The sequence below is a fragment of the Nesoenas mayeri genome, assembly GCF_963082525.1.
Source record: "Nesoenas mayeri genome assembly, chromosome: 5".
In the NCBI taxonomy this organism is placed as follows: domain Eukaryota; kingdom Metazoa; phylum Chordata; class Aves; order Columbiformes; family Columbidae; genus Nesoenas; species Nesoenas mayeri.
Window position 1 is genome coordinate 43,885,776 of NC_137548.1, and position 27,686 is coordinate 43,913,461.

The 27,686-nt window shown below is 38.4% G+C and overlaps 1 protein-coding gene across 1 annotated transcript in view; it reads right to left on the minus strand.

Moving 5' to 3' along the window:
- Positions 1-1,407: 1,407 nt before the first annotated feature.
- LOC308040889 (astacin-like metalloendopeptidase) overlaps positions 1,408-27,686 on the minus strand; it is a gene marked incomplete at both ends in the record, with an annotated part of 141,379 nt that continues 115,100 nt past the window's right edge. Inside the window, one exon of the mRNA XM_080345269.1 lies at positions 1,408-1,652. Coding sequence (XP_080201395.1) covers positions 1,408-1,652 — 245 coding nt within the window. The remainder of the gene's footprint in view (positions 1,653-27,686) is intronic.

Genomic DNA, 27,686 nt, shown 5'->3' on the forward strand with positions numbered 1-27,686 from the left:
CAGCCTGCTAGGGAAGCACCTAAGGAAGCTAAAGTTGGAAATACTTTGACTGTTAACAGGGCTTGAATACACTATAATTAAGCAATAAACTGTGAATAAATCAACTTCCACATAATGGAAATATACCAATATGGTATCTAGAGATGGACAGCACCACATGACACATGAAAAAAACTTAAGATAAGTTATAAAAAAGATAAGTAGTTTTGAATTTGCCCCAATTTATTCCAAAGCAAAACTGATTTATCAGAAAGACTGAACAAGATGAAGAACAGAATAACTCATGGATATATCTGACATCTCTACTATAAATCAGAAAGAGGATGTTTGAACTCAGCTTTTCTGTATCTCAAGGTGAACTAAAGCAATATAACTACAAAACATACTGGGATTTACACAAGTTTTCTCGATGATTCATTCATTCCAGCTGTAGTGGGCAAGTAGGACAAATAAGAACCTAAAAGCAATGATTTCAGCTAGCATACAGGTACCTATTGTTTTTAATAGCGCTTATTTCCCACATTAATCAACATGAAAATTTGAAAGAACAACGTTGGAAGTATTAAAATGTTTGATTTGATTTTGCTGTTATTTTTTATTTATTTATATGTGGGGTGTTTTTTTAATTTCCCCCCCCGCCCCTGCCTAAACAGTTCACTGCATGTGACTTTTTTCTAGGGGTATGTAAAACATAATGCTCAGGAGAAATCCAGGCTTGTTAGTTAATGTGTCTGAATTAATAACTGGTTTACAAAGTATTGCCTCTTTTTGACATCCTGTTCCATAACAGGAGAACTATGTGTGTTTCATAAAAAGTAAAAAGGAGTCTGCTTAAAACTAGCAACAGCAACTCATCATGCAATTTAATTTTGGCCCATAGCATTCTGTATTACTCAGGATCACATATTTAAATATCAGCCTGAGACAATGTTACATCTCTATTTATTAAGCACCAGTATTTGTGTTCCACAACACAGGTATTAAAGCCTCAGAGCACTGGCGGTTCAGAAAAACTATAAATACAGTGCAGGTGAGGCTGGGAAGGGAGCGCACTTGTTAAATCATATACACCTTCTATCTAATTTAATATATTACCTATATATTTACTTATTGTAGAAGAATTTAATCTATGGAAGATAATGGAGGAGAATAACAAACTAGGAACAGGCGTGGCTTATTCACTGTTTGGTGTGCTGATATTCATTAAGCATAAGTCAATCACCACAGATGCTGATGAGATCAAAATTCACCCCAAGTAATCTGTCTTCCATGTATAGTGCCATAAATCCGGCAAGAATATTTTCAGTGCGGATTGACTGAAACACCGGGATGTGGCTACTGCTAGAGCCAAGAATGGAGGTAAGACTGAACTCTGGCTCAATCTGAAATGACTATTCCTATCCAAAATCAGCAGTGAGAGCAGTCATCAGGTAACAGGACAGAACTGATGAGCAGGATGTTGTCAAAGTCCTTGGCAAAGTACAGGCAGGAAGGAAACTTCCCTGTGGTGAGACTTTTGTCCATGGGAGTTGAGAATGAATGAATTGAGGAAAGAGAGGTTTCCAGACTGTCGAGCACTCCTTCAAATGTACGGTCTACAACAGGGGTGTCAAACTCTTTTTCACCGGGGTCCACATGAGCCTCGCGGTTGCCTTCAAAGGGCCGAATGTAAAGTTAGGACTGTATAAATGTAGGAGTAGTTACCTTCGGCCCTTTGAAGGCAACTGCGAGGCTGATGTGGCCCCTGGTGAAAAAGAGTTTGACACACTTGGACTACAGCATTGCAACACCAGGGAACTGATTCTGTTTTCTATTGGAACTGGTATTCCATTGTGACTGCAACATGGAAATTGTTGGCCAGAGTATCTTCAGTCAAGTAGGAAAAACCTCACGATTTCGATTTCACAGAAAGAGAGACAAAACCTTTCACAGATATATTCTATCAATACTTTTGCTAAGTAGAAAATTTGAGGGCATTGGTGGAGAGGCAGGGAAGGCATAGAGACAGAGGTCACTGCCTCTCTGACAGTGCTAGCTTATGTTTTACTCCAGGGTAATTCCAAAAATAAGTTCCCTTGGCCACTAAGTCCTAGAGGACAGTATGTATAATCTTCATTAATTTTAGGTTGGCGTTATGCTTATATTTCAGTTATTAGTTCATAAAATATGTAGCTTATAAACTATCACAAAAATTTTTCCTCTGCCACATCAGATACAAATGAGAATTTTACCGTTGCTGTACCAGGATTAATATTATTTAAAAATACATCAAGACTGAAGAAATACTTATAAAACCAGTGAGATAACATATTTCTGCTGTTTCATGCTCCAGCATACTGAAATTTTTGTCAGCTTTGTAACACAGAACCTTTCCCTGAACAACAGGAGGCTTTAGATCCCAGTACTGATGTCTGGCTGGAAAAGCATGGACAAACATCATTTGGTGTGCCAGGAGATATTCCATAGTTGTCCTCTGTGGAAGCTTCACTTAGAGGGAAGCAGAAGGAACCATACTTTAATGTCTTCAGTAGGCACCTCCTCTCTCCCTCACACTGCACGCCACTTCCATCGACAGCTGAGCACTTTGCAACAGTTAATTAAGTTCATAAGGTAAGGTGTAACTAAGCAACTGTAAATACTCAAAGGAGACTGTGTTTTAGCTGCAAACTCTTCAGAATGCCTTCCTCAACAGTACCTGGCTCTGGTTTGGTTTCTGCCATGCCATTTAAACAGGTTAATCTCAGCCAGCGCCTTGCCCACTTTGGTCATATTATTACGGTTACAGACACCAAAGCAAGGGAGAGCCATTTTCATCACTTGTTGCCGGAATCCAGATGAAAGTTATCTAGCTATTTCAAAATCCATTTCCAAACAAGTATCAAAACCAACTAGAAAGTGGCTATTGATCACTCTTTTTTCTTCTTGCAGCAAATGAAAGTACATGTATTGTTTGAAGAGTAGATACTGGAAAAGGACTTTCCTTTGAACTACACACGGCCATCTAAACTGGACTAGAATGGCCTTACACTAGATTTAAAAAAAAAAAATTAATTAACTAACTATCAAATGGGAACAAATTTTGGTAAGCAAGAACCTAGACTAGATAAAACCCAACAATTTCAGATGGAAAGGTTCTGCATTCCATTATCCATTTCCTGAGCAATATAGACCCTCAAAAGTCTGCCCTTTAATAATTAGTGATGGTAAAACTTCAGTGATTAAGCTTAGGTAATGGAGAAGTTCATACGCCTTTTTTACTAACTCTAATTCCATTTTAAGAGAACAGTACATATTGAAAAGATTAGCTATACTTCGATTTTTACACAAAAACATATATTGAAGACCATGTTAAATTCTGCTCTATTTTATTTGTCCTACATGTCAATGAATGACATAATAATGACCATAATCATACAGAAATGCAGGTATTAAATTGTTTCAAGAGTCTTAAATTGGGGTGCCAATGAACACTTCATCTATATAATTACTCTAGGAAAAATTAGTTACAATTTCTTCAACACTTATGAGAGACCTTAAGTCTAAGACACTTAAAATTTTGAAGATATCTGTCATTGTCTGCCATGTGGATTTTTAATAGTAGATTGAATTAGCTTTTAATGAAAATATTCAATGAGATATTTCTTTCATGACATCCAAGGAAGCATGCCTTCTCAAAGTGTGCTTCAACAATCAGAGGCAAAATCTGATCTAGCCTCTGGTAGACAATAGTAATTGACTTTAACTGACTGGCATTTACTCTAATGTTAAATGGGATAACTGTGACAGAAACCTGATTAGACTTGTTTAGTCAAAAAGCATTAATAACTGAGCATAGAGAGAAAGAGAAGCATAAGAAATGGAGACAGAGTACAAATTTCACTTGGGGACAACGTGGATGCCACCAAGAGGTTATTAATTTAAAGTAATAATTGAAAAGTCTGGAGAAAAAAAAACAAAACAAAACAAAACAAAAAACAACCAAACAAAAACATGTAAAGAACATAAAGAATGAATGGCATGAATCTGAACCTAGCTTGTATAGAAAAGTGCTAGTTTCCTAACAGGCAACTGTAAGAAAAAAATTACACTAATATGATGCCTTGTGTTTCATGGTTAATAAAGCCACCACTGAGCTACCTGTAGGGTACAGAGACTTTGCAGCAGAAGTTGCAGTCTCTGCTTTCAGACTCTTTGACCACGAGGAAAACTTGATACACAATCCGTGTTCTCAAGCTGTAACATGTCAGCAGAATAATGGTGACAATTATGAAGTTTTGGGAAAACAGTTGCTGTGCTTCCAGAGCACCTTTATTTTGGTTAGTCACATAGGAGAGCAGAGGTATTTGGTTTTTATTGGTAATGATATTTAAATTCTCTGTCTAGAACATCAGAAATTTTCACATTAGACATAATGGAACGAAGCTCTCTTCCTTTTGTCTTTTCATTCCTTGCTCTTGGTGACACAATCCAAAAGCCTGTCATGTTTCCAGAGGGAACATGTACCATATGGAAGCACTGGTTCCAAGGAATACTCACAAGCCAGTGAGAGCTGACCTAAACAAAAACATACTAAGAGGATATAATAGCTTTTTGTGTGTTCAAACTTGCTTCAAAGCACACTATTCCATGTATAAATATTGAGTAATACTCAGTACTATAGTCTGGCTAGAAATAAATTTTGTGCCAAAATCTGAAGTCCAGAGAGACCATTCCTTCACATTGGAAATGTACATATCTGTAAAAAAAAAGGGGACAAAAGTCCATTGCATATCAATATCAAAACCTAATAGCCAGGATGTTTTTGGCTAAATTACAAAACATAGTTCTAGTTTGGAAAAGTCAAAACATTTCACCTGGATACCTGGGAAGCCTGTATTTCAATCATTTTACTAGAATCAGTTTCCAGAATGCATTTTGACAAATGTGTTCTTCAGCTGATTTTTTTCTGTTAAAGTATTTCCGGCCAGGTTTCCTGTACAGCAGTCCGTACAGCTAGAAATTGTCCCACATTCCTCTACACCTATCTTGGACTTGTAGCGTTTTTCTGGGCAGATTTCATGATTAAGGTCAGCATACGAAAATCATGTTTGAAGGAAAGGAATATTATTCAGCTGCATTTCTCTTCTTAAGAGCAACACTTGGTTTCTGTTGCTAGAAGATAATATACTTAGATCTTGATCTGAAGAGCTCACTCATTTATTGATTTTAGCCAATATACTTGTGAATGTGAAAGACACACACATAATGCCAATTTTGATACATACTTATATCTGATGAGCTTGTATTAATATCTTATCAGAAATGGGTACTTGAACTGATGAAAATTTAAGTGTAACTTCTAATTGCATTGTTTTGTTGACAAAATAAATAAAATTTTTTTATGTCCAGGAGGATCCCTGAAGAGGATGATGAAGAATATAAATCAGATATATACATGATCCGCAATTTCTTTCATTGCTGTGTGTTTATATTGTCTTGTGCTTCATGGCGCTTGTTTCAAGAGCTTGTGTGATTAGCAGCTCAGCCACACCAAGCTCAGGCAGAGCAAAAGCCTGAAGCCTGTGCACATTATTTGTAGTCAATCCTTAGAGGGAAACTTGAAGGTGATTCTGTTTGAGGTTACGGTATGGAAGTAGCATAAAATGCAATTAGTGTTACTATCAATATAACTTCTTGTGTAAAAAGATTAGTAGAAGACTCTGATTATTGAACAATGCTTCAAATAACTCTGAGAAGAAAACTGCTCTCTGGGAAATACTTACAAAATTAAGTATCTCAAATCACATTATTTTTATTAAAAACAGATCAGTAAATATAGATTCCAGAGTTCATTTACGTTTAGTAAAGCCAGTAGTAATGCTCCTATTGTGTTTATCACATTAATTCAACTATTTCATTGTGATTACTCTTCATCACTAGTGCCTGCAGAGAACCAATTAGAACACTTCCCTACTAGCTTATTTCAGCACAAACACCACATCACATGCTATATGTTGACAGACTCTTATAGGATAGTGAGCAAGTTCAAAGAGAGGCGTACTGAGAGTGTTGAAATTTATTAGACACACTATGAAAAACCTTGTAGTCATCTTCGCTTACACAAGAAGTAGTAGACAAACTAGCAAATACAACACAGGGAATCCTGCCCAGTTAGGAATGTCACTCAGTCTGAATATTTGCGAGGTCAGAAAATACCTGGAACCCAGGGGAAAAAACAGAAATAACAACAATTTGCGCTGCAAAAGCCAATGCAAGGGTGAGTCAGTACTACACAGGCCACTAATGACTCAATACATTGTTTTCCTGAGCTGAAGCACAACACGAGCCCCCAAATACTCCAAGGGAATAAAGAGACCACTTGGTCTATTGAAAAGAGTTTCACCCCGCTGAGATTTCCAGACACATCAAGTCCCACACGTTTAAACTCAAGGGCACAGTTAATGAGTTCTTACACAAACTAATTCACCCCTATTCTTTAATTTAAGACACTGGCCAGAGAATACAGAATATATTCAAAGATTCATAAATATCCTTTTCCCCACTACTAAGCTGCCACAGTTTTTGTTTGTAGTCATTTGCAGAGTCCTTCCAACAATTCTGAGTGTTCATTCCTTGATGCATATCTCAGCGCAACAGTTCTTCCACCTGCTTCTTTATATTCTCTCTTCCATTCCATTCCAATAAATAGATTTGTAAAATTATGCTAAAATTATTTTCTGGATTTAATATTTAAATAAAGAGTTTTTCAATTTCTGTAAGTTTTATATTGGACAGTACATCTTAATATTTGTCACATTTATAGAACACAGTTGGAACAAGCTTTTTTGACCTTAAAAGTTTTTATGTTATTGTCTTTCATTACAGCAACAAATATCTTAGAATAGAATTATAACTGATTTGTCATTGTCGGTGATTATTCAGCACTTGAATTGTGTATTGTATTTCTCAGATTTATTTGTTCATATAAAAACTCTGAGCACTAAAAATTCACTGGAATACTACTTGTTTTCTGACAGCTACCTAGTGAACTTGCTAAAAAGTATGAAAAAGCAACAAACTCTGTCTAGAAGTGCAAGGAGTATTGTGGAAGGAGTCCTGCTCTTTCTTGTTTATACTCTTTCAGAATGTGTGATGATGCCTTATACAGTCTACATGAAGCCTCACAATACACAATGTGTGGTGGGGAAGTGACCAGTGACATACTGAACTCAGACTATTCGCCACTGGCTATTTATAGATAATTTTCTCCTCTAGGCAATTATTAATTTCTAGGCCAGGAATTATTCAGAAAACCCCAGGACTGACACAGTGGACAGGATTATGGAAGCATAGCAGTGCTCGCATTCCTCACTTCCCTTCAAAAGAATGGTTTAAAGAAAGGAAAACATGTTTACGATGAATGACATACGGAGCTAAAATACTTAGCTAAATAAATAAATAAATAAATAAATAAATAAAATAGGGTTTTAAAGGTGACTCAGAGCAGATGGACAAGAAATTTGGGCAAAAATTAGAACTCATCATCAAATTATTTAAACAAGCAGAGAAATACTTCATGGCTAAAATCCAGTCAATGAAACTAGAAAAAGACAGGTTGGAAAGAAGGCAGCATTTTGTTTTAATGGTAACTCTGTACTTATGTGGTTCAGTTTAGGTTGTGCCTATTTCCAGTACCTGAAGTTTATTGTTCTTCCAAGAGAGATTCACTGTCTCAAAAGAGAAGCTTCAGAGGTTTAATTCAGAAACTAAAGAGCAAATTTTATGGCTGCAAGACAGACTATTTATACATAATGGTGCTTTGTTGCTTCAAAAATCTGACTTATTTCCCTAGAAGTTGAATGGGTGCTATTTCTCCCATTTCAGAAGTGAAGATTCATTATCTTGACTAAAGAAAACCTAAACCTGTCCTTGAAATACCTTTGCTTAGAGCCCATAGAGTATCACAAAGCAAACTTGGAAGTAATTTGGTTGTCACTTTTTTTCCTGAATATGCCTCCCTTGTATTCCAGTACCCCTTCCACCAATTTCAAAACCTTTTCTAATAATAAAGTTCATCACTACATTCAGTACAAACTAAGTTAGGTTTTGAAGGTTTGCTTTTTAGCTGACAAGATAACAACTCCAGATGTTTTTAAGATGATAAATTGTATTATGTTTGGAGTAAGCTTGGTTAGGTATGAGATAGGAACTGTTAAAGGCATGCAGATGATCAGCTCATCAAGTAGGAAAAGGATAATAAACTGAAATTAATCTCATTTACTATTTTAATATACTTCAAATTACATGAAGACATTATGTGTTGCCTCAGATCTGAAGTTATTTTAAGATGAAAGCTACCTGGAGTGGTCAGAGAGACTCCTTATCTGCTGAGTGCAAATTTTTAGCAAACCTGGGTCTATGTGTTTGCATAAAACTGAAGTTGAGTTATAAATAACCTTTGCTGAATTCATGAATTTGAATAAAAACCATGTGGAACCCACTGAAGTCTAATGACTTCAAACCAGAAAAAGCATATCAGTAGAGACAAAATTCCCTTAAAATTAACTGGGATTGAGATACCACTCCTTGTATTAATTTCCATCCTTAGATTCTTCGTATGATAATATTTATTGAGTTACAGTTACCTACTTTGCTATGCATGTTTAATGTGACCGGAAGTCTATGAAACAAGAAGTAAGGAAAGCAGGGGAAGCAAGGGTGAATGTCATACCAGTAGTAGTTCCTTCCCATGGGAGGACCTGCTGTAACAGCACTACTGGGGTTGCAGGTGCCAGGCTGTGAGATAAACAGTATGCAAATAAGAGTGGAGAACAATAAAGGGAAAATATTTCCACAGAGGCTCTGGAAAACAGAAGTAAGGGTGTTGCAATGGGTTTCTTTGTGTTCTGCTTGATGCTAGGTTTAGGTATGCAAGGTCTTTTTCCTTCCAGCTTTAACAAATGTGACAGGTACCCACATTAGCAGATGTGACTTAGTCCTACGGAGAAACTGGTAACACTTAGGTCCATGGAAGATAAAATAGAGGCACACCAATTGTCAAGTGTATAGGCACATCTGTTCCGTTCCAAAAGAGGGCAAATTTTTGCGTAAATCACTGTCAACTACTTCCGAAAGACCATGTGACATGGTGTTGAAGAAGAGAGATTCACAGTGCCTGTTCAGTGTGCATCGTAAGTATAATAATAGGTTTCCCCAAAACCAAATTGTTCAGACTTTCCTCAGTCTGCAAAAATGTCCCAGAGGCAAGAATACTGTTTTTCTTTTACACCTGAGAATGCGATGATTCAAGGCAGCTGCTGCTTCTGTTTCTGTCTTCACTTAACACTTTGAAGCTGCTTCTGGAGTGAATGTGCTCTGCTCAGACTTTATTTTAATAGACTAAGAACAGACTCTCTCTTGCTTGTAATTTAGTCTTTCATTTGCATTTCTATTAATTAGTGAGAGGGAAGGAAGCTCACAGAAAAGAACTAGCTCTAAAATAGTTAATTGTCTTTGTGCAGACGAGTAGTGCATCAAATCAGTGAGCTACGTGCCTGCGCTACAGTCTTCTCCTAAATGTCTGAGTGGTGTGCAGGCCAAGAGGACACCAGTGAACCAGATCCACTGCACCTGAGACACCCTGTCTGAACTCTGTGCAACAACATGCTGGTTATGGGACAAAACTTCATTGGCCATACATGACTGGTGAACCAACAGCGGAGTCAAAGAAGGAGCAAGAACTGTAACTACAGTGCGCATAAACAGCAAATCTGTCCTTCCCAGAAAGTCTAAATCTTGCCTGCACATGTGCAGTACAGTTATTTCTGCATTTGTTGTCTTCTCGATTTGTCTTTGATAGAAAATACAGAAACTATAGCCAGCCTTTCACTATCTCCTCTCCATCACATCCAGGCTGAGTAGTGGCTATATTCCAAAAGACAGCAGGGACTGCAGTTCTTACTGGTCATCGTACCAATGAGTACAAAGAGGGAGTGGCAGCTCCTCTGCCTTGCCAGCTTCATACATTCATGTAAGGCCAGGTATAGGAGGAAGTGTAGGTTACACGAATAAATAAGCTGTCTACAGAAGCTGGAAAGCACTGAGGAGGAGTTTGGGCCTTCTGGTTTGTCTTAAAGTTACTGAAATAAGAATTCATTTTCATGTGTTAAAAACCATCACAGATTAACAAAGAGAACAGCATCTGTTTTCCCACAGCTACATACGGAACATTATATGCTCTCTTTACACACTCTGTGTGCACTTGTATCCCACATCACGTAAAACAGGGTCATAAAGAATAAGTGACTGATGCTACAAGAGTGATAAGCTAGATCACCCGTTTTAATATTTCTATTGTTTCTTCAGTAGGTATGCCCACATACCCATACCACAAATTCGACCTCAGGTTTGTTGAAGCAGGTTCACGCTGCAGGGCTTTAAACACAGATATTATTGTATCACAGTGCATAAATAGAAACTGATAAGAATGGTTTAACTTCCATAGAACTCTGACCAGTTAGTGCTAGATCCTGCCACCACATGACAGGAAAATACTCAACTGAAAAAGATCATAGAGGCTGGATTGATGAAATGGCTAAATTAGGGGCCAAGGACACTATGGATTTCAGTACACTCAGATGTAACTCTTAAGAAGTAATGAAGACCCCTCAACACTTATTACCATGATAACAATAATTTAAGAAAGTCGAGACCTTAGATGTATTTCCAAGTCAGTTATCTTTGTGGTTGTGGACACCTCAAAGACAACTTCTGCTCAGAAGAGCATTACGAGCCTCAACCTAGATTTTACATGCAAGTCACGTGGTGGCTGTGGGCAGTGCTGCCATGCCTAAATAATTTATGCCATTTTCATTTTCAAAGAGCTTGTGCAGTAGAAACACACCATACAGACAAGAGCTCCTCCAGAGAAACCAGGCTGGGGGGTCTTGCAGCCAGGCTTCCATTCTCCTTAGTTCATACTCTTATCTCTTCAGCAGCAGCTGGCAGGGAATCATAACCTCTGACCTGGAGAGCCTACTACTGATGCTCAGACTTTAATGTCTGGAGAATACCAGCAGTAAAATTGCAGGCTGTGTGTAGAACAGGCACAAAATGAATACTACTCTAGAGCTGGTTCTGCTCCCATATAACAGCCCCACTAGAGTTCTGTAGAGCTGTCACAAGTGCCTTCAGAGATTGCTTTTTCGCTCATTCACAACACCAGGCCGTTTATTTGCAGACTTCCACTATTTACAAAATAAGAACATAATTGCTTTTATTTATAGCTTTGATATGATTATAGATAGATACCTCTGACAATTATGTAACATAACTTAATTTTTTTATTTGGTCTACCTTCCTAAGAAAGTGTGCTTTACATGCTTGTGCTCTCTGTTCCACTGACCATTCAGACGTTCATTTGCTCATACTATATTTTTTCCCTATTCGCTAATTTAAGCCAGATTTGGCAGAGTGTAACTTAATCCTGGAGACAGACCCAGACCAGGTCCTGTAATGGGAAGCAGAATTAAAGCTTTTTGCATCTGGAGGCAGCAGTCTAACAGTGTATGTACAGATTAAAAGCACCCACAGCACATGCTGCCACTCTCTCAGGTGAAGAGGCAGGGGATGTAGGAGTGTTCAGGGAACACAAAAGGAATTGAATATGTGGTGATGGTGCGTTTAAGGAATGCAGCACACAGATCTGCAGGAAATTGACCTTCATTAGCTCTGTGGAACATGGAACAACTCGTTACTTCACACTTCACTGTGGCTCAATCTTGCAGGTGAAAGTCTAAGCCACCTCTCTCCTCACCTGTCCCAGAGGGGTGATTTTTCACCAAGAGCTCTCTCCCTCCACTTTGTACTTTAGTTAGCCACCATTGCCAGCACCTTACTGTTTTGGAAAAGCATTCAGAGAGCACAGCAAATGCATTCACCACTTTTCCAATAATTGCTGACATACAGGGCATTAATAATTAGCTTGAAGGAGCTGGTGGCCTGAGGCACAGCTCTGTTAATCAATAATCCTTTGAACACCCTGTGCTAAGGTTATTTCTGCCCACAGAAATGAAATAGGGGGCAGGGAGATAATTTGTTTAGCCTATTCCTAAAAAGTCTTATTTAGAGGTGTCTAAGCACAAAGTAATAAAAAATAAAATCATTATGTGAAAAACAAAGATAACAAGATGCTACATTTGGAAAAAAAAAAGCAAATCTTGCAAACAAGCACAGCCAGTTGCTGTCAGTTAATGTACTCCAAATAAGGAATGGATAGAACAACCAAGAGCAGATAAACCTGCAACAGAAAAGCTCTAAATATTATGAATAAAATTTCTCTGTTCCTGAATCAACTTGCTGTATATTCTAAAATCAGCCAGTAGCAGACATTCATGAAGCCCATTTTGGAGGTAATTTCATACCTGAAGGTTTGTGGCTGAGAAAGATGTTAATCAGGCAAAGTAGATGAATATCAGCTATCCTGAGCTAACCTCCAAAATCACAGCAGATCCAACTCAGCCTAATCCAAAGCAGGACAGGTGTTATATACAATATGTTAAAATATAATGAGTTATTCACTTGGCACTGTTTCCTTCTTATGGTGTTTCAGGATACCTGGAGAGCTGCAGCTACTTCAGTATAATACTAATGCAGTCTTCCCAGTTTTGTGTATTTCTAAAGGAAAATGAATTGCAGCATATTTGTAACTGGAAGGTAAAATTTAGTCCAAATATTTTTTTTTTTTTCCTGACCATCTGAAAATTCAGAAAGTTTCACATGTTACTTATATAGCAGAGAAGCTAACTAAAGTCTAATGTCAGTACCTGCCAGTATAGACATCAGCAATACCCCAGGCGAGTGCTTGCTTGTTCTGTTTGATCTTTCAGTTTCTTCTATACTGCCTTTGAAAGGTATTTCCACAGGCCTGTTATAAGGCTGCTGGAGACTTTGGACATTATGCCTCCATGCACAGTGCTATGCATGGTGCGTGTGCACATCACTGTCGAGTTGTGCCAACTCTGAGCAACCAGGCTGAACTGTCCAGAATCACATCTGCTGTGTTTTGACTACAGGACCTTTTTCAGACTCTAGGGCCTGGAACTACAGCCCTTGAAAAAAAGCATCTGTTTGTGTTACTTTGGAAAAGGATATCACTCCATTAGAGATGGCCACAAATAGGATGTGGTGTTGCAGGGATCCATTTGCAATTCTGAGATGTTAAAAGATTTTCCTCTCTTTTGGATGAATTCAGAAAATGCATCCCACATAGCGTAAGCTATGTTCCTCTTAGAAACTATTGGAGTTTTCTCACCTTCTTTTCTACTGTTCTATTATTTTACTAGTCATCTTGATCATGAGCTCTCTGTACATTCTTTCATGGTCTGGAGACTTTAATGGAAGAGCCGCAGGAATCACTTCATGCTCTTCTGCTTCTTGCAATATCTTACCAATGCGTCCTTTTCAAAAGATGCACGCTCTCCGCACGTCCCAGGCCCTGTATCACAGCCGCTGTGTAATTGCCTAAAGGACAACCTGCGCTTTTCCAGGTCTAGCTGGCACAAAAGCAACACTGCAGATAGACAACCACCCTAAGTCAAAAGGGTATAGAAGTAATTAAATTGCAGTTCTGTGCTGAGAAGTGGTAGGCTTCTGTATTTATCATGCTTGTTTGACTCCAGATGTACTCAGTTTGCAACTAAAAGATTATCTTCCTTAACTTGCCTCTTTTGCCAAGCCATTGTGAATCAGAGTCAGGACAAGGTCCTTTCTTCATTGCCTACATTACGACTAGTAATAAAAGGCATAACTGGCCAAAACAGTCCTTCAGCAACACAAGAATCACCCTCTCCCATCAGAATTTATGCTGAGGTATGTCTGACCAGCCCAAACCCAGTGTTTCCAGAACAGTTCACTGTAGAAAGTTCTACTTACCAACACTGGTGATGGCTCTGCAAGGATAACGTGCAGGAACACACACTTACTGCTAACATCAACATATGAGACTGTTAGAGGAAGGAAGCAGCTTTTTCTTGGCAAGACGGTGCCATTTCAACACAGCCATTTTTCTGCCTAGGATGGCACTTTCTATGAGCTAAAGCCCTCAGGCAAATCACTTTATGATGATGGTAAGTGAGCTGAAAGCCAATCTCATTCAACAATAAAATGACGGGATAGGATTAAGAAAGAAGTAAGTGGTGATCTATCAAAGATACAGAGTATTTTTGACAAAAGATGTGATGTCGAAGCCAGGGGCTAGCGAGAAGCAAGTAATGAGGATGAAGAACTGGAAAACCATGAGACAGACAAAGAAAGATGAGAGAATCTAGAAGGGTTGCATTCAGGAGAGCAAAAATAAGGACTAGAACATCAACTGTAAAAAAAGGAATAGGAAGTTAACTGTAGAAACAGAAGACAGAGATCATTAGAAATTAAGAGAATGAAGTAGACTACAGTGATAAGAGGGATCAGAGTGACAGAAAAGGAAGTGAAAACATTGAAGGGGAAAACACCCCAGAAATTTAGAGAAAATCCCTCCCCCAATACTAATGAAGTCCAGTCTTGCGCATCTAAGAAAAAAAAAAAAGTAAAACAATGAAAAAATGGACCTTTTATTTATTTATTTAGAGGGAAGAGGGGTATTTTGCCTTAAGTTCCACTTTCAAGGCAGGAATAGTTTAATTTTAGGGCATCCTCAGGGCTCTTGTGCTGCACCATTTAGCAATGTTGTAAAAAGGGTAATCCCACCAGCTGTTCTCAAGGGCACTTCATAGTGGAAGCTTCAACAAAGGAGAGTCATATGGAGTCACGGCTATTTTGAATTTGTTCTTTTCCTAGCAAGATTTTCCTGGGGGAGTGTGTAATTTCTTCTTGACTGCCCACCATCCTTATTTCATTAGCCTATCTATCTCAGAAAAACTGTCTACTAGCGTTTATTTTGTGCTGTGAAAAGTCACTTTGCAATCTCAATTCTCTATTCATATACTAATCACCAAGTGTTTTGTTGAAAATGGTATCTATACAAGTGAAGAGCTGGTATATTTTGCTCTTTGACACTTATCTTTTCATCCAAAATAATAATTTTATTATTCTACTTCATGTTCATAATCCATCTTCCCATTTATCTGAGCTCAGTCCTCCTCTCTGACTTTACACTTCAGTCATCTCATCTGAAAGATTTAAAGAAAGTGAGATCTGACCTTATGCATGATCTCCCCAAGGTGTATTTGCATTGTACCAGGAAGGATCTGTCTGGCTGCTGCTGTCACTACTGACATTATATCACAGTGATGACTTCCTAAAAATCAGATGTAGAACATATTCTGCCTGGACTTATCCAGGAAATTTAACAGTACAGTTCCACTCTACCTGGAAACGGTTTTAACCTGCATGCATCTAAAGCTCCTCTGTGGCTGGTGCATACTACTCTTTAACTGCTGGTTGGGTGGTACTTGCAGGATTTCAGACAATGCACAACTCCAAACGACAGCGGCACCATTGGTACGTTTCATGAGCAGATGAATGTTGTAAGCAAAAAATACCTAAATTGTCAGCAGTAACTGGCAGCAGATAACTAGGTGTATGTGGCGGGGGGGAATGTCTGAAAATGAACTTTCGAACTCTCAAGCAGAATCGTGCCACTTACTTGCTGCAACTGTTACAGGCTGGCTGTAAATTTCGGTAACAGCTGGACTAAAGAAATGGCACATCCTGAATCCTCAAGTTGAGAGGCATGAGAGAACCACCACTCAGGAGACTGATCACATGTTGTGTTTCTGCACATAAACTCTTTAGACTGGTACTTTCAAAGAAGAAGTGGGCCTGGAGAGAAAGTGAAAGTCTGGCTGGAGGAAAGTTCCTGGAAGTGGGAAAGACCCTGGCAGATCAGGGAGCACATTGAGACAAACGCTGGGAGATGCTGAAGGGCCTTGGCCAATAATGCCTGACAGGTAACTGTGAGAAGCTGCACAGCACAGGCTGACACAACTTTTCACCCAGTCTTCCTGGACTGGCAGTGATGTCCCTGCGAGGAACAGCTAAGTGAAGCCCTTGGGAAGGTAATACTGGGTTGGAAGTGAGCGAATGAGATAATAAGGTAGAGTAAAAGCTCTAAACTCACTGGTTCTTAAACAAACACCAGTATCCATATCTGGTGGTGGTTTACTTTGTCTTCCTTGTGACAGTGAAAAAATATATCATTATGTTTCATCATTCTTTAAAAACATATTTTCCTGTTAAGGATTCTCAGAATTTTAGCAAACTTCCCAGGCAATACTTATTTGTAATATACCATAAATTATGCCTCCTGAACATCAAAAATAGCATTATAGTCTAAATTCTACCTCACAGTAGAATTTATGGTCCTTTAAAGAGGACACAAATGACCAGTGCAGAGTAATTTTATTACAGGTATAAGTACAGTTGCATCCCCTTGTACCACCTCCTTTGCTTAACATTATAACCCGCTACACAAAAGGAAGTTCAGAAATACTACTCAACAGCAGTTGTGTCCTCATATCTTTTGTAAAAGATATTCAGCTGTCAGTAAATTAAATGTTACGTGCAAAATTACCCACTTTGTCTCCACATCCTTATTCCTTTTCTAAAAGATACTGTAGATTTGGATTCTCAGATAAGGAAATAGAATTCTTAAGTAGAATATAGTAGAATAGAAAGACAGAGTAACTCATGTAAATGTTTTTGAAAATCTCACACTGAAAACACTGGGAATCTGAGATAGATGGAAAACTACATTAACAGTGGAAGCACACAGTAGGTTGACATACGTAAATGGAGTGCATAGAAATATATCCACCCCTTTAATAAACGCAAAACATATGGGTGAATGGTGAATAAAAGAAACAAATCTTGTAGTGTTAAAGAGGTTGCTAGGACATGCTTCCGAGATATGAATCATACAATAATGGTTTTGGATTAACTCATGAGCCATGTTCTTATATCTGGCTATTTAAACCCATCAATTTTGTATACAATCTCTTATTCCAAGAAAAGACAGATGTAATCAAAAAGGAAATAAAGAGTAATCAAAAAGGATATAGTGGTTTATCAGTGTAGTTGCAACATAGGTTACAAAACAGGCCATGGTTTCTGAATTCTTAATCCCAGTCAAATAATGAACAAACAGGTAAGAGTAAGAGGGAAAAAAAATAATAATAAAAATATCACTGGAAGTTCTCCAACCTCTGAAAGAAGAAAAATGCTTCTTGTGCTTAAAAAAAAAAAGTCACCTGGATTACCATTAATATAATTACCATTAATAATCCATGGAGCTGTCACTATAGACAGGATTTAATGTCTGCAGAACATTTTAAGACAAAACTGCTTTTGACTTCTTGAATGAGAGCTGAGTTGGAAAAAGATAAACTGGGAGACAGGAACACATGGGATTGTAAGTATGGGTTAGGGAAAAGCATCTGCTATTCTATATTTCCTTGCCCAATTAAACATGTTTCTCCCCATCAGCATTTCTTAGGTTTTGCTGCAATGCTGTGTAATTGCATTTCTATGTATTAGGCTCCCTTTTTCTCTTGCTTCAGTTGTACTGCAGAGCTCTGACATCCTTATCCCAGTTTTCACACACTATCTTACATAATTTCAGAAGAATTTCATCAGTGACATGAAAGTCTTCCCAGAATGTGTGTCACTGTCACAGATCCTTTGCCAGGAAAGACCACAAAATCATCCCGAAGCAGTATTTCAAGCACTGAATGAAAAAACAACTCAGTTTACTTGAGGGGAAAAAAAAATAAAAAAAAATAAAAGAGGAAACAAAGTGGGGTAGGAAAAGAAACTGTAGGAGGATAGAGTGTGTGAGACTGATATTAAATATTTATTTTAATAGTTAAATATTTTAAAGCCTTATCTGCCTGAACAGTAGTCTACAGAAGTACAGCAATGCCCCTTGATATCCTGGCAGGAATGAGCAAGACATGTGCCTTAGTCTTCCTTTTCTCCCAAGAGTTTTTACTGGATGTAATGCTGGTGAAATGAGTAGTTACTCCCCTCCAGTCTCTGTACCTTCCCAAACTAAAGGGCAAAGCTGAGTGAGAACATCCTGCAGTCTTTGAAGCACATTTAGGCAGTTTACACATGGATAAATTTATCAGATCTGTGAATACATGATGCCCTTTTACAGTACCTCATCTCAATGAATTTAGTATGGTTTATGAAGATTAATTGCCACAAATATCATAATCTCAGCAAATCAAATAAGAGCTAGCTAATGACTATCTCCATTACACAGGTGGCAAAGAAGAAAAAACTAATCTGGCGAAGACTTTACAGTGAGTTAGAGAGACCAAGGGACAGAACTTGGCAGATTGACTTTCTTCACTTTGGCACCAGTGAACCAGTAAATAGAGATTAAGAACTACTCACCATTCAAATTAAAACTGCCATCCAGGGCCTGCTGCATTCCCAGTCTTCCACTGATATTCTACCTTTATAGGTAATGGAGAAGCTTTCAAAACTTTAGAAAATTTCTGAATTCATTTCAACGTTATGGTAATGCCCTCTACGAGAATACAACCATGGTAGTACATGTAAACTGATTATTTACCTTTAGAATTTCTAATGTCTTGCTGGGATACATTCGAATCTTCTTTAAAATGTCCCAGTTTCACTGCACTATTCACTCAGAAGGCTGCTTCTGAAAATCCTTCTACAAATTATTTTATATTTTAGGATTTCTTGCATCATGTGGATAGATATGGCAAAAGTGTTTATAGTTAGATGCTCAGGGAACTAAGCATGACAAACCAGCTCTAAGACAAAGACAGAAGACTCCTTTATAGTGACAGAATGATCAGGAATAAAGTAATTAGCCCAGAAAATTCCTGGCTAAGGAAGTCTTTCAATTCCTGTATTCCTGTCTTTGAATCTGTTTTCATTTTAGTTGTCACAGAATTTAAACATATGTAACAAAAAATAATAATTCATAGAAAACGTAAAAAATTATAAACCTTTAAGAAATATGAGATGTTAATTTTTAACTTTTTTGGTGTGTGTTTTTGTTTTGTTTTGTTTGTTTTGTTTGTTTTGGTTTGTTTGTTTGTTTGTTTGTTTTATTGCAAGGAAAAGTATTTCCCTTCTCAGTCCATTCCCTAAGTCAGGAAAAAAATAATGTGAGAAAAACAGCAGATTCAGTTCTTCTACTTAAAGAAATACCCACTCAGTCTTGCTTTTGGAAAGAAAGACAGTAAAGCTTTGTTGGTTTTTTTCCATTTAGAAACATAAGAAGAGCAACACGACTGATGAAGGGACTTGAACATAAGACCTATGGGGAGAGGCTGAGGGAGCTGGTGTTGTTTAGTCTGGAGAAGAGGAGGCTTAGAGGTGACCTCATCACTCTCTATAACTACCTGAAGGGAAGTTATAGCCAGGTGGGGATTGGTCTCTTCTCCCAGGCAGTCAGCAATGGGACAAGGGGGCATGGGCTTAAACTCTGCCAGGGGAAATTTAGGCTGGATATTAGGAAGAAATTCTTTACGGAGAGAGTGATCAGGCATTGGAACGGCCTGCCCAGGGAGGTGGTGGACTCGCCGTCCCTGGAGGTTTTTAAAGTGAGGTTGGACATGGCACTTAGTGCCATGATCTAGTAAACTGACTAGAGTTGGACAAAGGGTTGGACTCGATGATCTCTGAGGTCTTTTCCAACCCAGTTGATTCTGTGATTCTGTGATTCTGTGATAAAGTAGGCTAGTCACAGTTAAGGTATTTAAATTCTGGCAGGGATAAACTCAATTTATAATTGTTGATACTACGTAAGGCATTCCTGTTCTTTGGCCATGTTATGTGACCTTGCACTAGGAGATGACCTCACAAACCTGGACACAATAACCCAGAGGACACAGACTAAGCAGCCCTAAACATGTCCTTCATCCTTCTCATGACCAGATGTGATACCCTCCTGTCATTGAGACTGAGACATATTGGCAAGGGCTGAAACTGTCGAGTGGTCAAGCTAAGTAATACGCATTCAGGAGATAAACAGAGAGCTTCGTATCCAAGGCTGGCAGTATAGCACCAAATTAATTTTCAAATACAAGATTAAAAATAAAAGAAAAACCTTCCCAGACATGTTTTGACTATAGATTTCAGAATTCCCCCACTGCTTACAGTTCAATACAAACTGTTTCATCTCATTCCAAAATCTACACAAGGGATAGTTAATATATTTTGCCTCAGCTGATATATGGATGAACTCAGGTCTAATTAAAGAGGTTTCAGAAATAGCACAGACATAAAAGTCATTCTAGAACTGACTATTTCTAATTGACAAATTATCCTGCCACCTCTGCAGAGTGGGTTACATCTATTTCCTGTAATTCCACAACTTCAAATAAAGGGTCAGGAAATCTTGCTCAGGGGCAAGATCTATTATTCTGCATTAGGAAAAGACAATAATAAATTGGAGAATAACTTCTATATCTCTCTTCCTACTCTAATTAAAACCAACTGGCCACTACTATTCACAACCACATTGTAGGAGTGGGGAGTAACAAGATATTTGTTGGGTCTTCATTTCTGAGCAGGAGTGGCTTTGAGTTTGGTCAGAAACACTAATGCTATGCTGTACACTTGCTGCAGGACTCTCTGGGCTTCCTCTAAGAGTGTCCACTTGGTAATTCTCAGTGATATATTCTGGGTGAAAGTTTTTCTTTAGAATTTACCCAGGGTTCACTGAGTTGCTGTTTGGATGGAGCTACCTGCATATACTTTGCACAAATACCTCCACTTCGCCATCTATCCTTAATCCCATGACAACTGTGAGTGAGACAAGATATTACATCACCTCTGCCTGCCCCAAGGATAAATGAGACTTCTGCACAATTTGAAGTCAGCTCTCCTGATATTTCTGCAGTCCAAGTGTTTGTACATTTTACTAGAAGCTCTTCATCACCATAAAAAGGCAGGTAAATAGAAAGCATCTACAATAGATGTGTTCTCTGTATTAACACAGAGAATATTTTGCTGTGCAAATTTGAACTACCTACAGACACCTATTCTTCTGCTAGTTCTGCTTCCAACCTCAAAATGACTAGATGTCCTGCTCATTGTAATGGCAGTGAATCTGGAGAAGCTGAAGGTATTGCTGCTGTCTCATCACGCTGTACCATTTCACACTTTAGGATGAGATCAGGAAGCCTTATTTTGTACAAGTTTGTCCCTCTAGATGTGTCTTCTTCGCAGTTACTAAAGGTGGCTCTTCAGTGTCTTGCACCCTGCATAGTCCTGTCCTCCTCTTCCCAATTTGCACAGACAGAGAAAGAACATAACACTGACGTTCTCTCCCACTTTACTGCTACCAGGACCAACCTACAGGCCAAGGCACTATCATAAAGAATACTATAGGTCCATACTCTGGCCCTGAACTCGCAAACATTGCTTGACTCAGCCCACCTGCCCACAAATAGGTTCTCCTGTGCTCCAAAACCAGGTTGCATCATCCAGCTGCTGATAGGGAATGTCCCCTGGTCTGTTTTAGCTCTGGTATCATGTCCACACTTGATTTGGGAAAGCACTAGTGAGACAGCTACACCAGATTGTTAATAGTAACCTGCCAACAGTTTAAGTGTGTGGATGGTAACCAGGCAATACCCAAACCTAGGCTCTCTGGTGCCTGTAGTAATACAAGTGTAGTCTTAGATATGAAAGCATGGACCCTTCTGATCTGAACTAAGTGGGCATAGTCTGCTGGTTGGACAGTACAAGACTTGTATCATTCAAGGATCAGTCACAAAAATGCTTGCCATGTTGTTGGGTTGCTGCATTTCCTCTCTTTCCCCAAATATTATTAACTTTGAGGGTCATAACTATGCTGCAAAATCACAGAAACAAAACCATTTGACAGGACTGGTGAAAGAAAAGAGGATAATTTCATTTTCAAATGGGAAGATTTTTTTTTACCCCCATAGTGAGAGCCGAAGGCTGTTTAACTGTGAAATTCATCACACCTTTATTGTATTAATGATGAAAAAATGGCAATTATATAATACCATTAATCCAATAGTCACAAAGTAAAGGGTAAACAATTTGTAATATGCCCTGGGGAAGCATCTAGTGGAAGTCCTCAAAGAGAAGGACAAATCAATGAAAATTGCTTATGGCTGTTAACTCATAGCTGCTGAGCTTCATCCTTCATGTGTACTGTGCTGCCAAGAGTCACAATAATAAAAGGCTGAGGATGGGACCTGAAAACTAGCCAAAGCAAGGGTTCTCTGGGAAGTTCCATGTTATGCTCAGCCTAAGGAATGTTTTGTTTTCTTGTGCTATATTCCTGAAGTAAAACCTTCTTTCTCGCTATAAGACACCTGGCTCCATGGTCATTAGGTTGAGTCATTTGATAGCATACACAAAAATTTAATGTTTGTTTAGCTAAGAGCTATCAGTGAGAACATATTGCCTAGAGAGCGTGCCATTGCCGTACCCCCCCACATGTGAAACAAGCTACATTTGCCTAGTTAGCTTTCCACCTGCCAACTTCTTTGACTTCTAACTGCAGTTTGCAACCTTTGCATGTTTTCATGCCTTTGCTTTAAACTTGTCACTTATGCATCAAGGACTGTTAAACAGTTGGGCAGAGCAGTACTTTTTGAGCTTGATGATGAATGTATAATACAAGATGAGGAAACTGGAGTAATAAATTCCTGAAATGAGATAGATACCATTTTCTTAGCAATGAGAGTAAATAAAAGCTGAAGTCATTTATTAGGGGAGGGGGGTTTGCAACTGTATGGTATGTTTAAAGTCAGATTCAATACTTTTCTGAAAAATTGGCTTAATTCCCACTTTTGGAAAAGTTCTACAGCTTGTATATTGTGAAGATATAGCTAAAAAACATAATAGCCCATTCCCTTCTGCCCTGAGAATCTACTTGTTTATATGGACTCCTGGGCAGCTAAAATTGGAACCTTTATTTTTAAACTCCAGGGAAAGAGCATTCACAATAAAATGGTTCTATGTGCTTGTTTATTGTCTCAGTGTTGCCTAAGAAATAATAACTCAGTCACCAGTATAATTTTTATTGTCAGTATCATTGAATGTCATGAATGAGGCCTTAGAAGTTTTGAAACTTTACAGTTCTGCAATACATAGTAAATGAAAATATAGATTTACTTTAGGGGCTTCTTTTTTTTTTTTTTTTTCAAGATTCAGAATTTCAAACATTTCTTTACAAGGCTAGAAACATACTTTTAGAAAACAAAGGCCAACATTCTTAGAATTGTGAATTCATGATAATAAAAAATACTGCATGTCTCCAATACTGCTTGTTATAGGCCACAAAAGTTTTTTTTATTCTTCCCTTACTAATGCTATAGAAACTTCATAAGGTGGTTTCAGTTCCAGTTACTGCATTGATTTTTTTTTCTTTAACTTTAACCAAGCTTACTTAAAACACATCGGCAGAAAGATAACTTTAAAATATTTTCAGTTCAATATTGTCAAACAATTGGTCTTTTAGTGTGGGACATACTTGTTGACTTTATTTCAGTTAACTTACTTCATTTCAAATCACATAATAAAAACCTTTGACAATAAACATTGAGATATATTTGTCTAATAAAATAAGTATTCACCAAGGCTGTTCGTGTGTTCAGGAGTGGTTATTTTAGTATTCTAGAATACACAGGAAGGCAATAAGACAGCATTATCCTGGAGAAGCTGCCTGCTCATGGCTTGGAAGAGTGTACTCTTCACTGTGTAAAGAACTGGATAGAGGGCTAGGCCCAAAGAGTTGTGGTGAACTGAGTCAAATCAGGTTGGTGCCTGGTCACAAGTCATGTCCCCCAAGACTCAATACTGGGGCCACTTCTGTTTAATCTGTTTATTGATGATCTGGATGAGGGGATTGAGTGCACCCTCACTAAGTTTGCAGATGACACCAAATTGGGTGGGAGTGTTGATCTGCTGAAGGGTAGAAAGGCCATACAGAGGGATCTGGAATGTCTGGATCGTTGGGCTGAGGCCAATTTTATGAGGTACAACAAGGCCAAGTGCTGGGTCCTGCAGTTGGGTCACAACAACCCCAGGCAGCGCTACAGGCTCTGGGAAGAGTGGCTAGAAAGTTGCCTAGAAGAAAAGGATCTGGGGGTGTTGGTTGACAACCGACTGAACATGAGCCAGCAGTGTGCCCAGGTGGCCAAAAAGGCCAACACCATCCTGGTTTGTATCAGAAGCAGTGTGGCCAGCAGAACTGGGGATGTAATCGCCCCCTTGTACTCAGCATTGGTGAGGCCCCTCCTTGAATACTGTGTTCAGTTTTGGACCTCTCACTACAGGAAAAACGTTGAGGTGCTGGAGAGAGTTCAGAGAAGGGTGACAGAGCTGGTGAAGGATCTGGAGCACAAGTCTTATGAGGAACAACTGAGGGAACAGGGGCTGTTTAACCTGAGAAAAGGAGACTGCGGGGAGACCTTATAACTCCCTACAACTACCTGAAAGGAGGCTGTAGCATGGAGGGAGTTGATCTCTTCTCCCAAGTAGCAAGTGATACAACAAGAGGAAATGGCCTCAGGTTGCACCAGGAGAGGTTTAGGTTAGATATTAGGAGAAATATTTTCATGGAAAGGGTTGTGAAGCACTGGAATAGGCTGCCCAGGGAAATGGCAGAGTCACCATCCCTGGAGGTATTTAAAACACGTATCAATTAGGTTCTTAGGGACACGGTTTAGTGCCAGAGTTAGGTTAATGGTTGGAGTCGATGATCCTAAGGGTCTCTTCCAACCAAAATGGTTGTATAAATAAGTCAAATATCCTACAGAGATATATCTCTCACACTGTGCGAGAAAAGCATTTGTTTTAATGGTATTCTCCTTTAGCAGAAGTATGGTGATGAGAAATTCAGAAGCTGATCAAAGAAAGATCACACTGATCATTAAAATGCTTTAAATATTTCCCTACTATTGAAAGTACAGGCCTCAAGTGGCAAAGAAAAATTATTAGAGTTTCAGGCTGTCAAATTTCTCTCTTATCTGAAAGATATTTGGTGAATGTACTTTGAAATGTCTGGCAAGCAGGAGTTGGTGTATCCCCTAAGAAACCTGTTCTCACATATAAGAAGCCAAGTGCACATCAGAAGTGATTAATGAGAAACGTATAATCTCTTCTAGTGATGCAGGGGTCAGGTGGAGGACAGTGCAGCAAAAGTGTATGGAAAAATAGTCATGGCAGGATGCATGGTATCCTGCACTTGCTAGTGCCACAACCAGCGTTGTTGCAATGCCTGTCATTGCCAGCACCCTCCCTGAAATTCCCGCTGCCATCACCATGGTAGTCTAGCCGTCAGTCCAGCTCTCCCAAACAAGCACCAGAGCAACCAGCACACCTTGAATTTGAAATCCCCTACAAAGCTTCCGTGTTTCTCGGAAACATTCTCAAATGGTTATATATCCATTCTCAAATGGTATTGTTGCACCATCTATTCTAGTGCATCCACAAACAGTACTGTTGTAACTGTGATCAAAGGTAATTATTATTCCTGCAAACCATTAACAGCAACACTGCCATAATCATCCTGGTGAGTACTGTTGCTATTAATATCACTTTCGTTCACATTCACCAACACTTACAGACTTCAGAGATTCATTGTCATTCCATAGAGCTTTTGCCTTCTGTAATCTATTACTTTCACTCTTAATTCTTTTTATTGCATTTGTACTGGACTACAGTCTAAATACATAAGACAGAATTATGCATGAATTAATTTACTAAGTTCTGATGTGCTGCAGAGTTTGTTTCCAATATCTAGACTATCTCATTAAAGACATAAATGGATATCTCTGTACTACAGTGCAGTGTGCAATATAGGCTGTTTAAAAAATAAAAATCAAACACTGCAATGTGACATAAACACCCACTGAATTTCCTGCAGCACTACTAAAAATTACAGTATTAAGTATATGAAACAGCCACAAAAAATCCTATGTCTATACTCAGAGGTTAAAAATAAAGTCATTGCTAGCAGTGTCAAGGTGTTATGTTCTCTGACTCTAAAAAATTACGTTCCATAGGCATGTATAGACCTACCAAGGTGTATATACATTTGAGACCATATTGTGTCCACCAGCTATCAAATGGCATTGAAAAAGTTGAAGTATGAAAGAAAATCAACATTTACCTTAAAATTGTTAAACTATCAACTGCTTATCAAGTTCTATACATTTTTGGTATCCAAGCTGATAACATAATGAAGCTTCATTTTCAGAAGGCTGGTGTAGAAAACAATAAAAACAATCTCCCCAAAATTCAGACAAGTGAAATTCCATTGACTTTAGATGACTTAGATTTTAAATTTCTAGGTTCGTATTATTTTCTATGTTCTCCAAAAGTGGTTGTTTTTCTGTTGTTTTGGTGCTTGGTTTTTGTTGTTGTTATGGGTAGGGGGGTGGGGATGGGTTTTTTGTTTGTTGGTTGGTTGGTTGTTGGTGGTGGTGGTTTGGGGTTTTGTGTGTGTGTGTGTTGTTTTTTTCTTTTCTGCAGGGAAATTTATTTTTAACTAGCTGGTATTTTTATAAAAACATAATACATGTCGGTTTTCAAACCCATTCTTTTCAAAAGCCAACAATCTAATTGAAAAATGAAACTAAATAGTTTTGCCATAAAAATATGGGGAGCTTAATTTATTTCCCTCAGGGTGTAAGGAAGAAGCAACAAATACCCCAAATCAACAACAACTCTTTCAAGGAAAGTAATATTTTTATGAAAAGATGTGCTTTAAATCTGGATTCTTTTTCACTTTAGAAATTATGTTGAAAATTTCCAGTAATTAATAATGTGTTCACATAGTTTGTCTCTTTTCTTAATTTCTACTCTACTGTCCTGCTATGAAACATAACAGAGAACTCCTAAAATAATGTATATAGCAGCCACAGCAGGTTCCAGCTGTCTGCAAACTTACACGTATGGAATGAAACACCTCTCCATCATACGTCTTCTCCTACATGCATACATCAGCTCAAAACCTCTGCTTCTCCCTATACCATCCTCCTACCAGATATCTCTTTGTTATTGGCCTCTAACTCCATATTACCACTCACTTCCGCATACCTAAGTGTCCAAAGTATAGGCATACTGCTGTCATCTGCTGGACAAGACCATAATTACTTACTGGTTTAGTAGGGACCTTAAACCATGAATATTACAATGTTTTTCTTCCTAATACAGCTAAGTAATCAGTTCTTTCGTTAAGCTGAAGTAATCTTTTTATCAGATCAAAATTCTCCTTGACAATTTCAAATGTCCAATTATTTTCACTCTAAAAATGCATATTTGTATCAGGAAGCTGCTTCTGTAATGCCTGCTCACACAGGTATCACAGAACATGCCTTCCACAGAAAGTCTTAGATTCCATGACATCTGCCATTATGTTGAGTCAGACTATGGGTATGCAAGAGCAAAACCAGACACAATGTGCAGCAAAAGTGTCTTACTGACTCACAAGGGAAAAAATAATAAAACCAATAAGCCACATACAAATTTTTCACAGATTTTTTTTGCTGCCATGCCACCCAGACTTCAAAAGAGTACGCAACCCTTTGCTGTCCCAGCTCTCCAACCCTAAGTGGAATGTTCCAGACAATTATTGCTTTCAAACTAGGTTGCATGACGTGGTTGTCTTCCTATCACTTTGATCAACCTGGAAATTCTCTGCTCATTCTAATATTTTATTTAAAGCTTGAGGAATCACT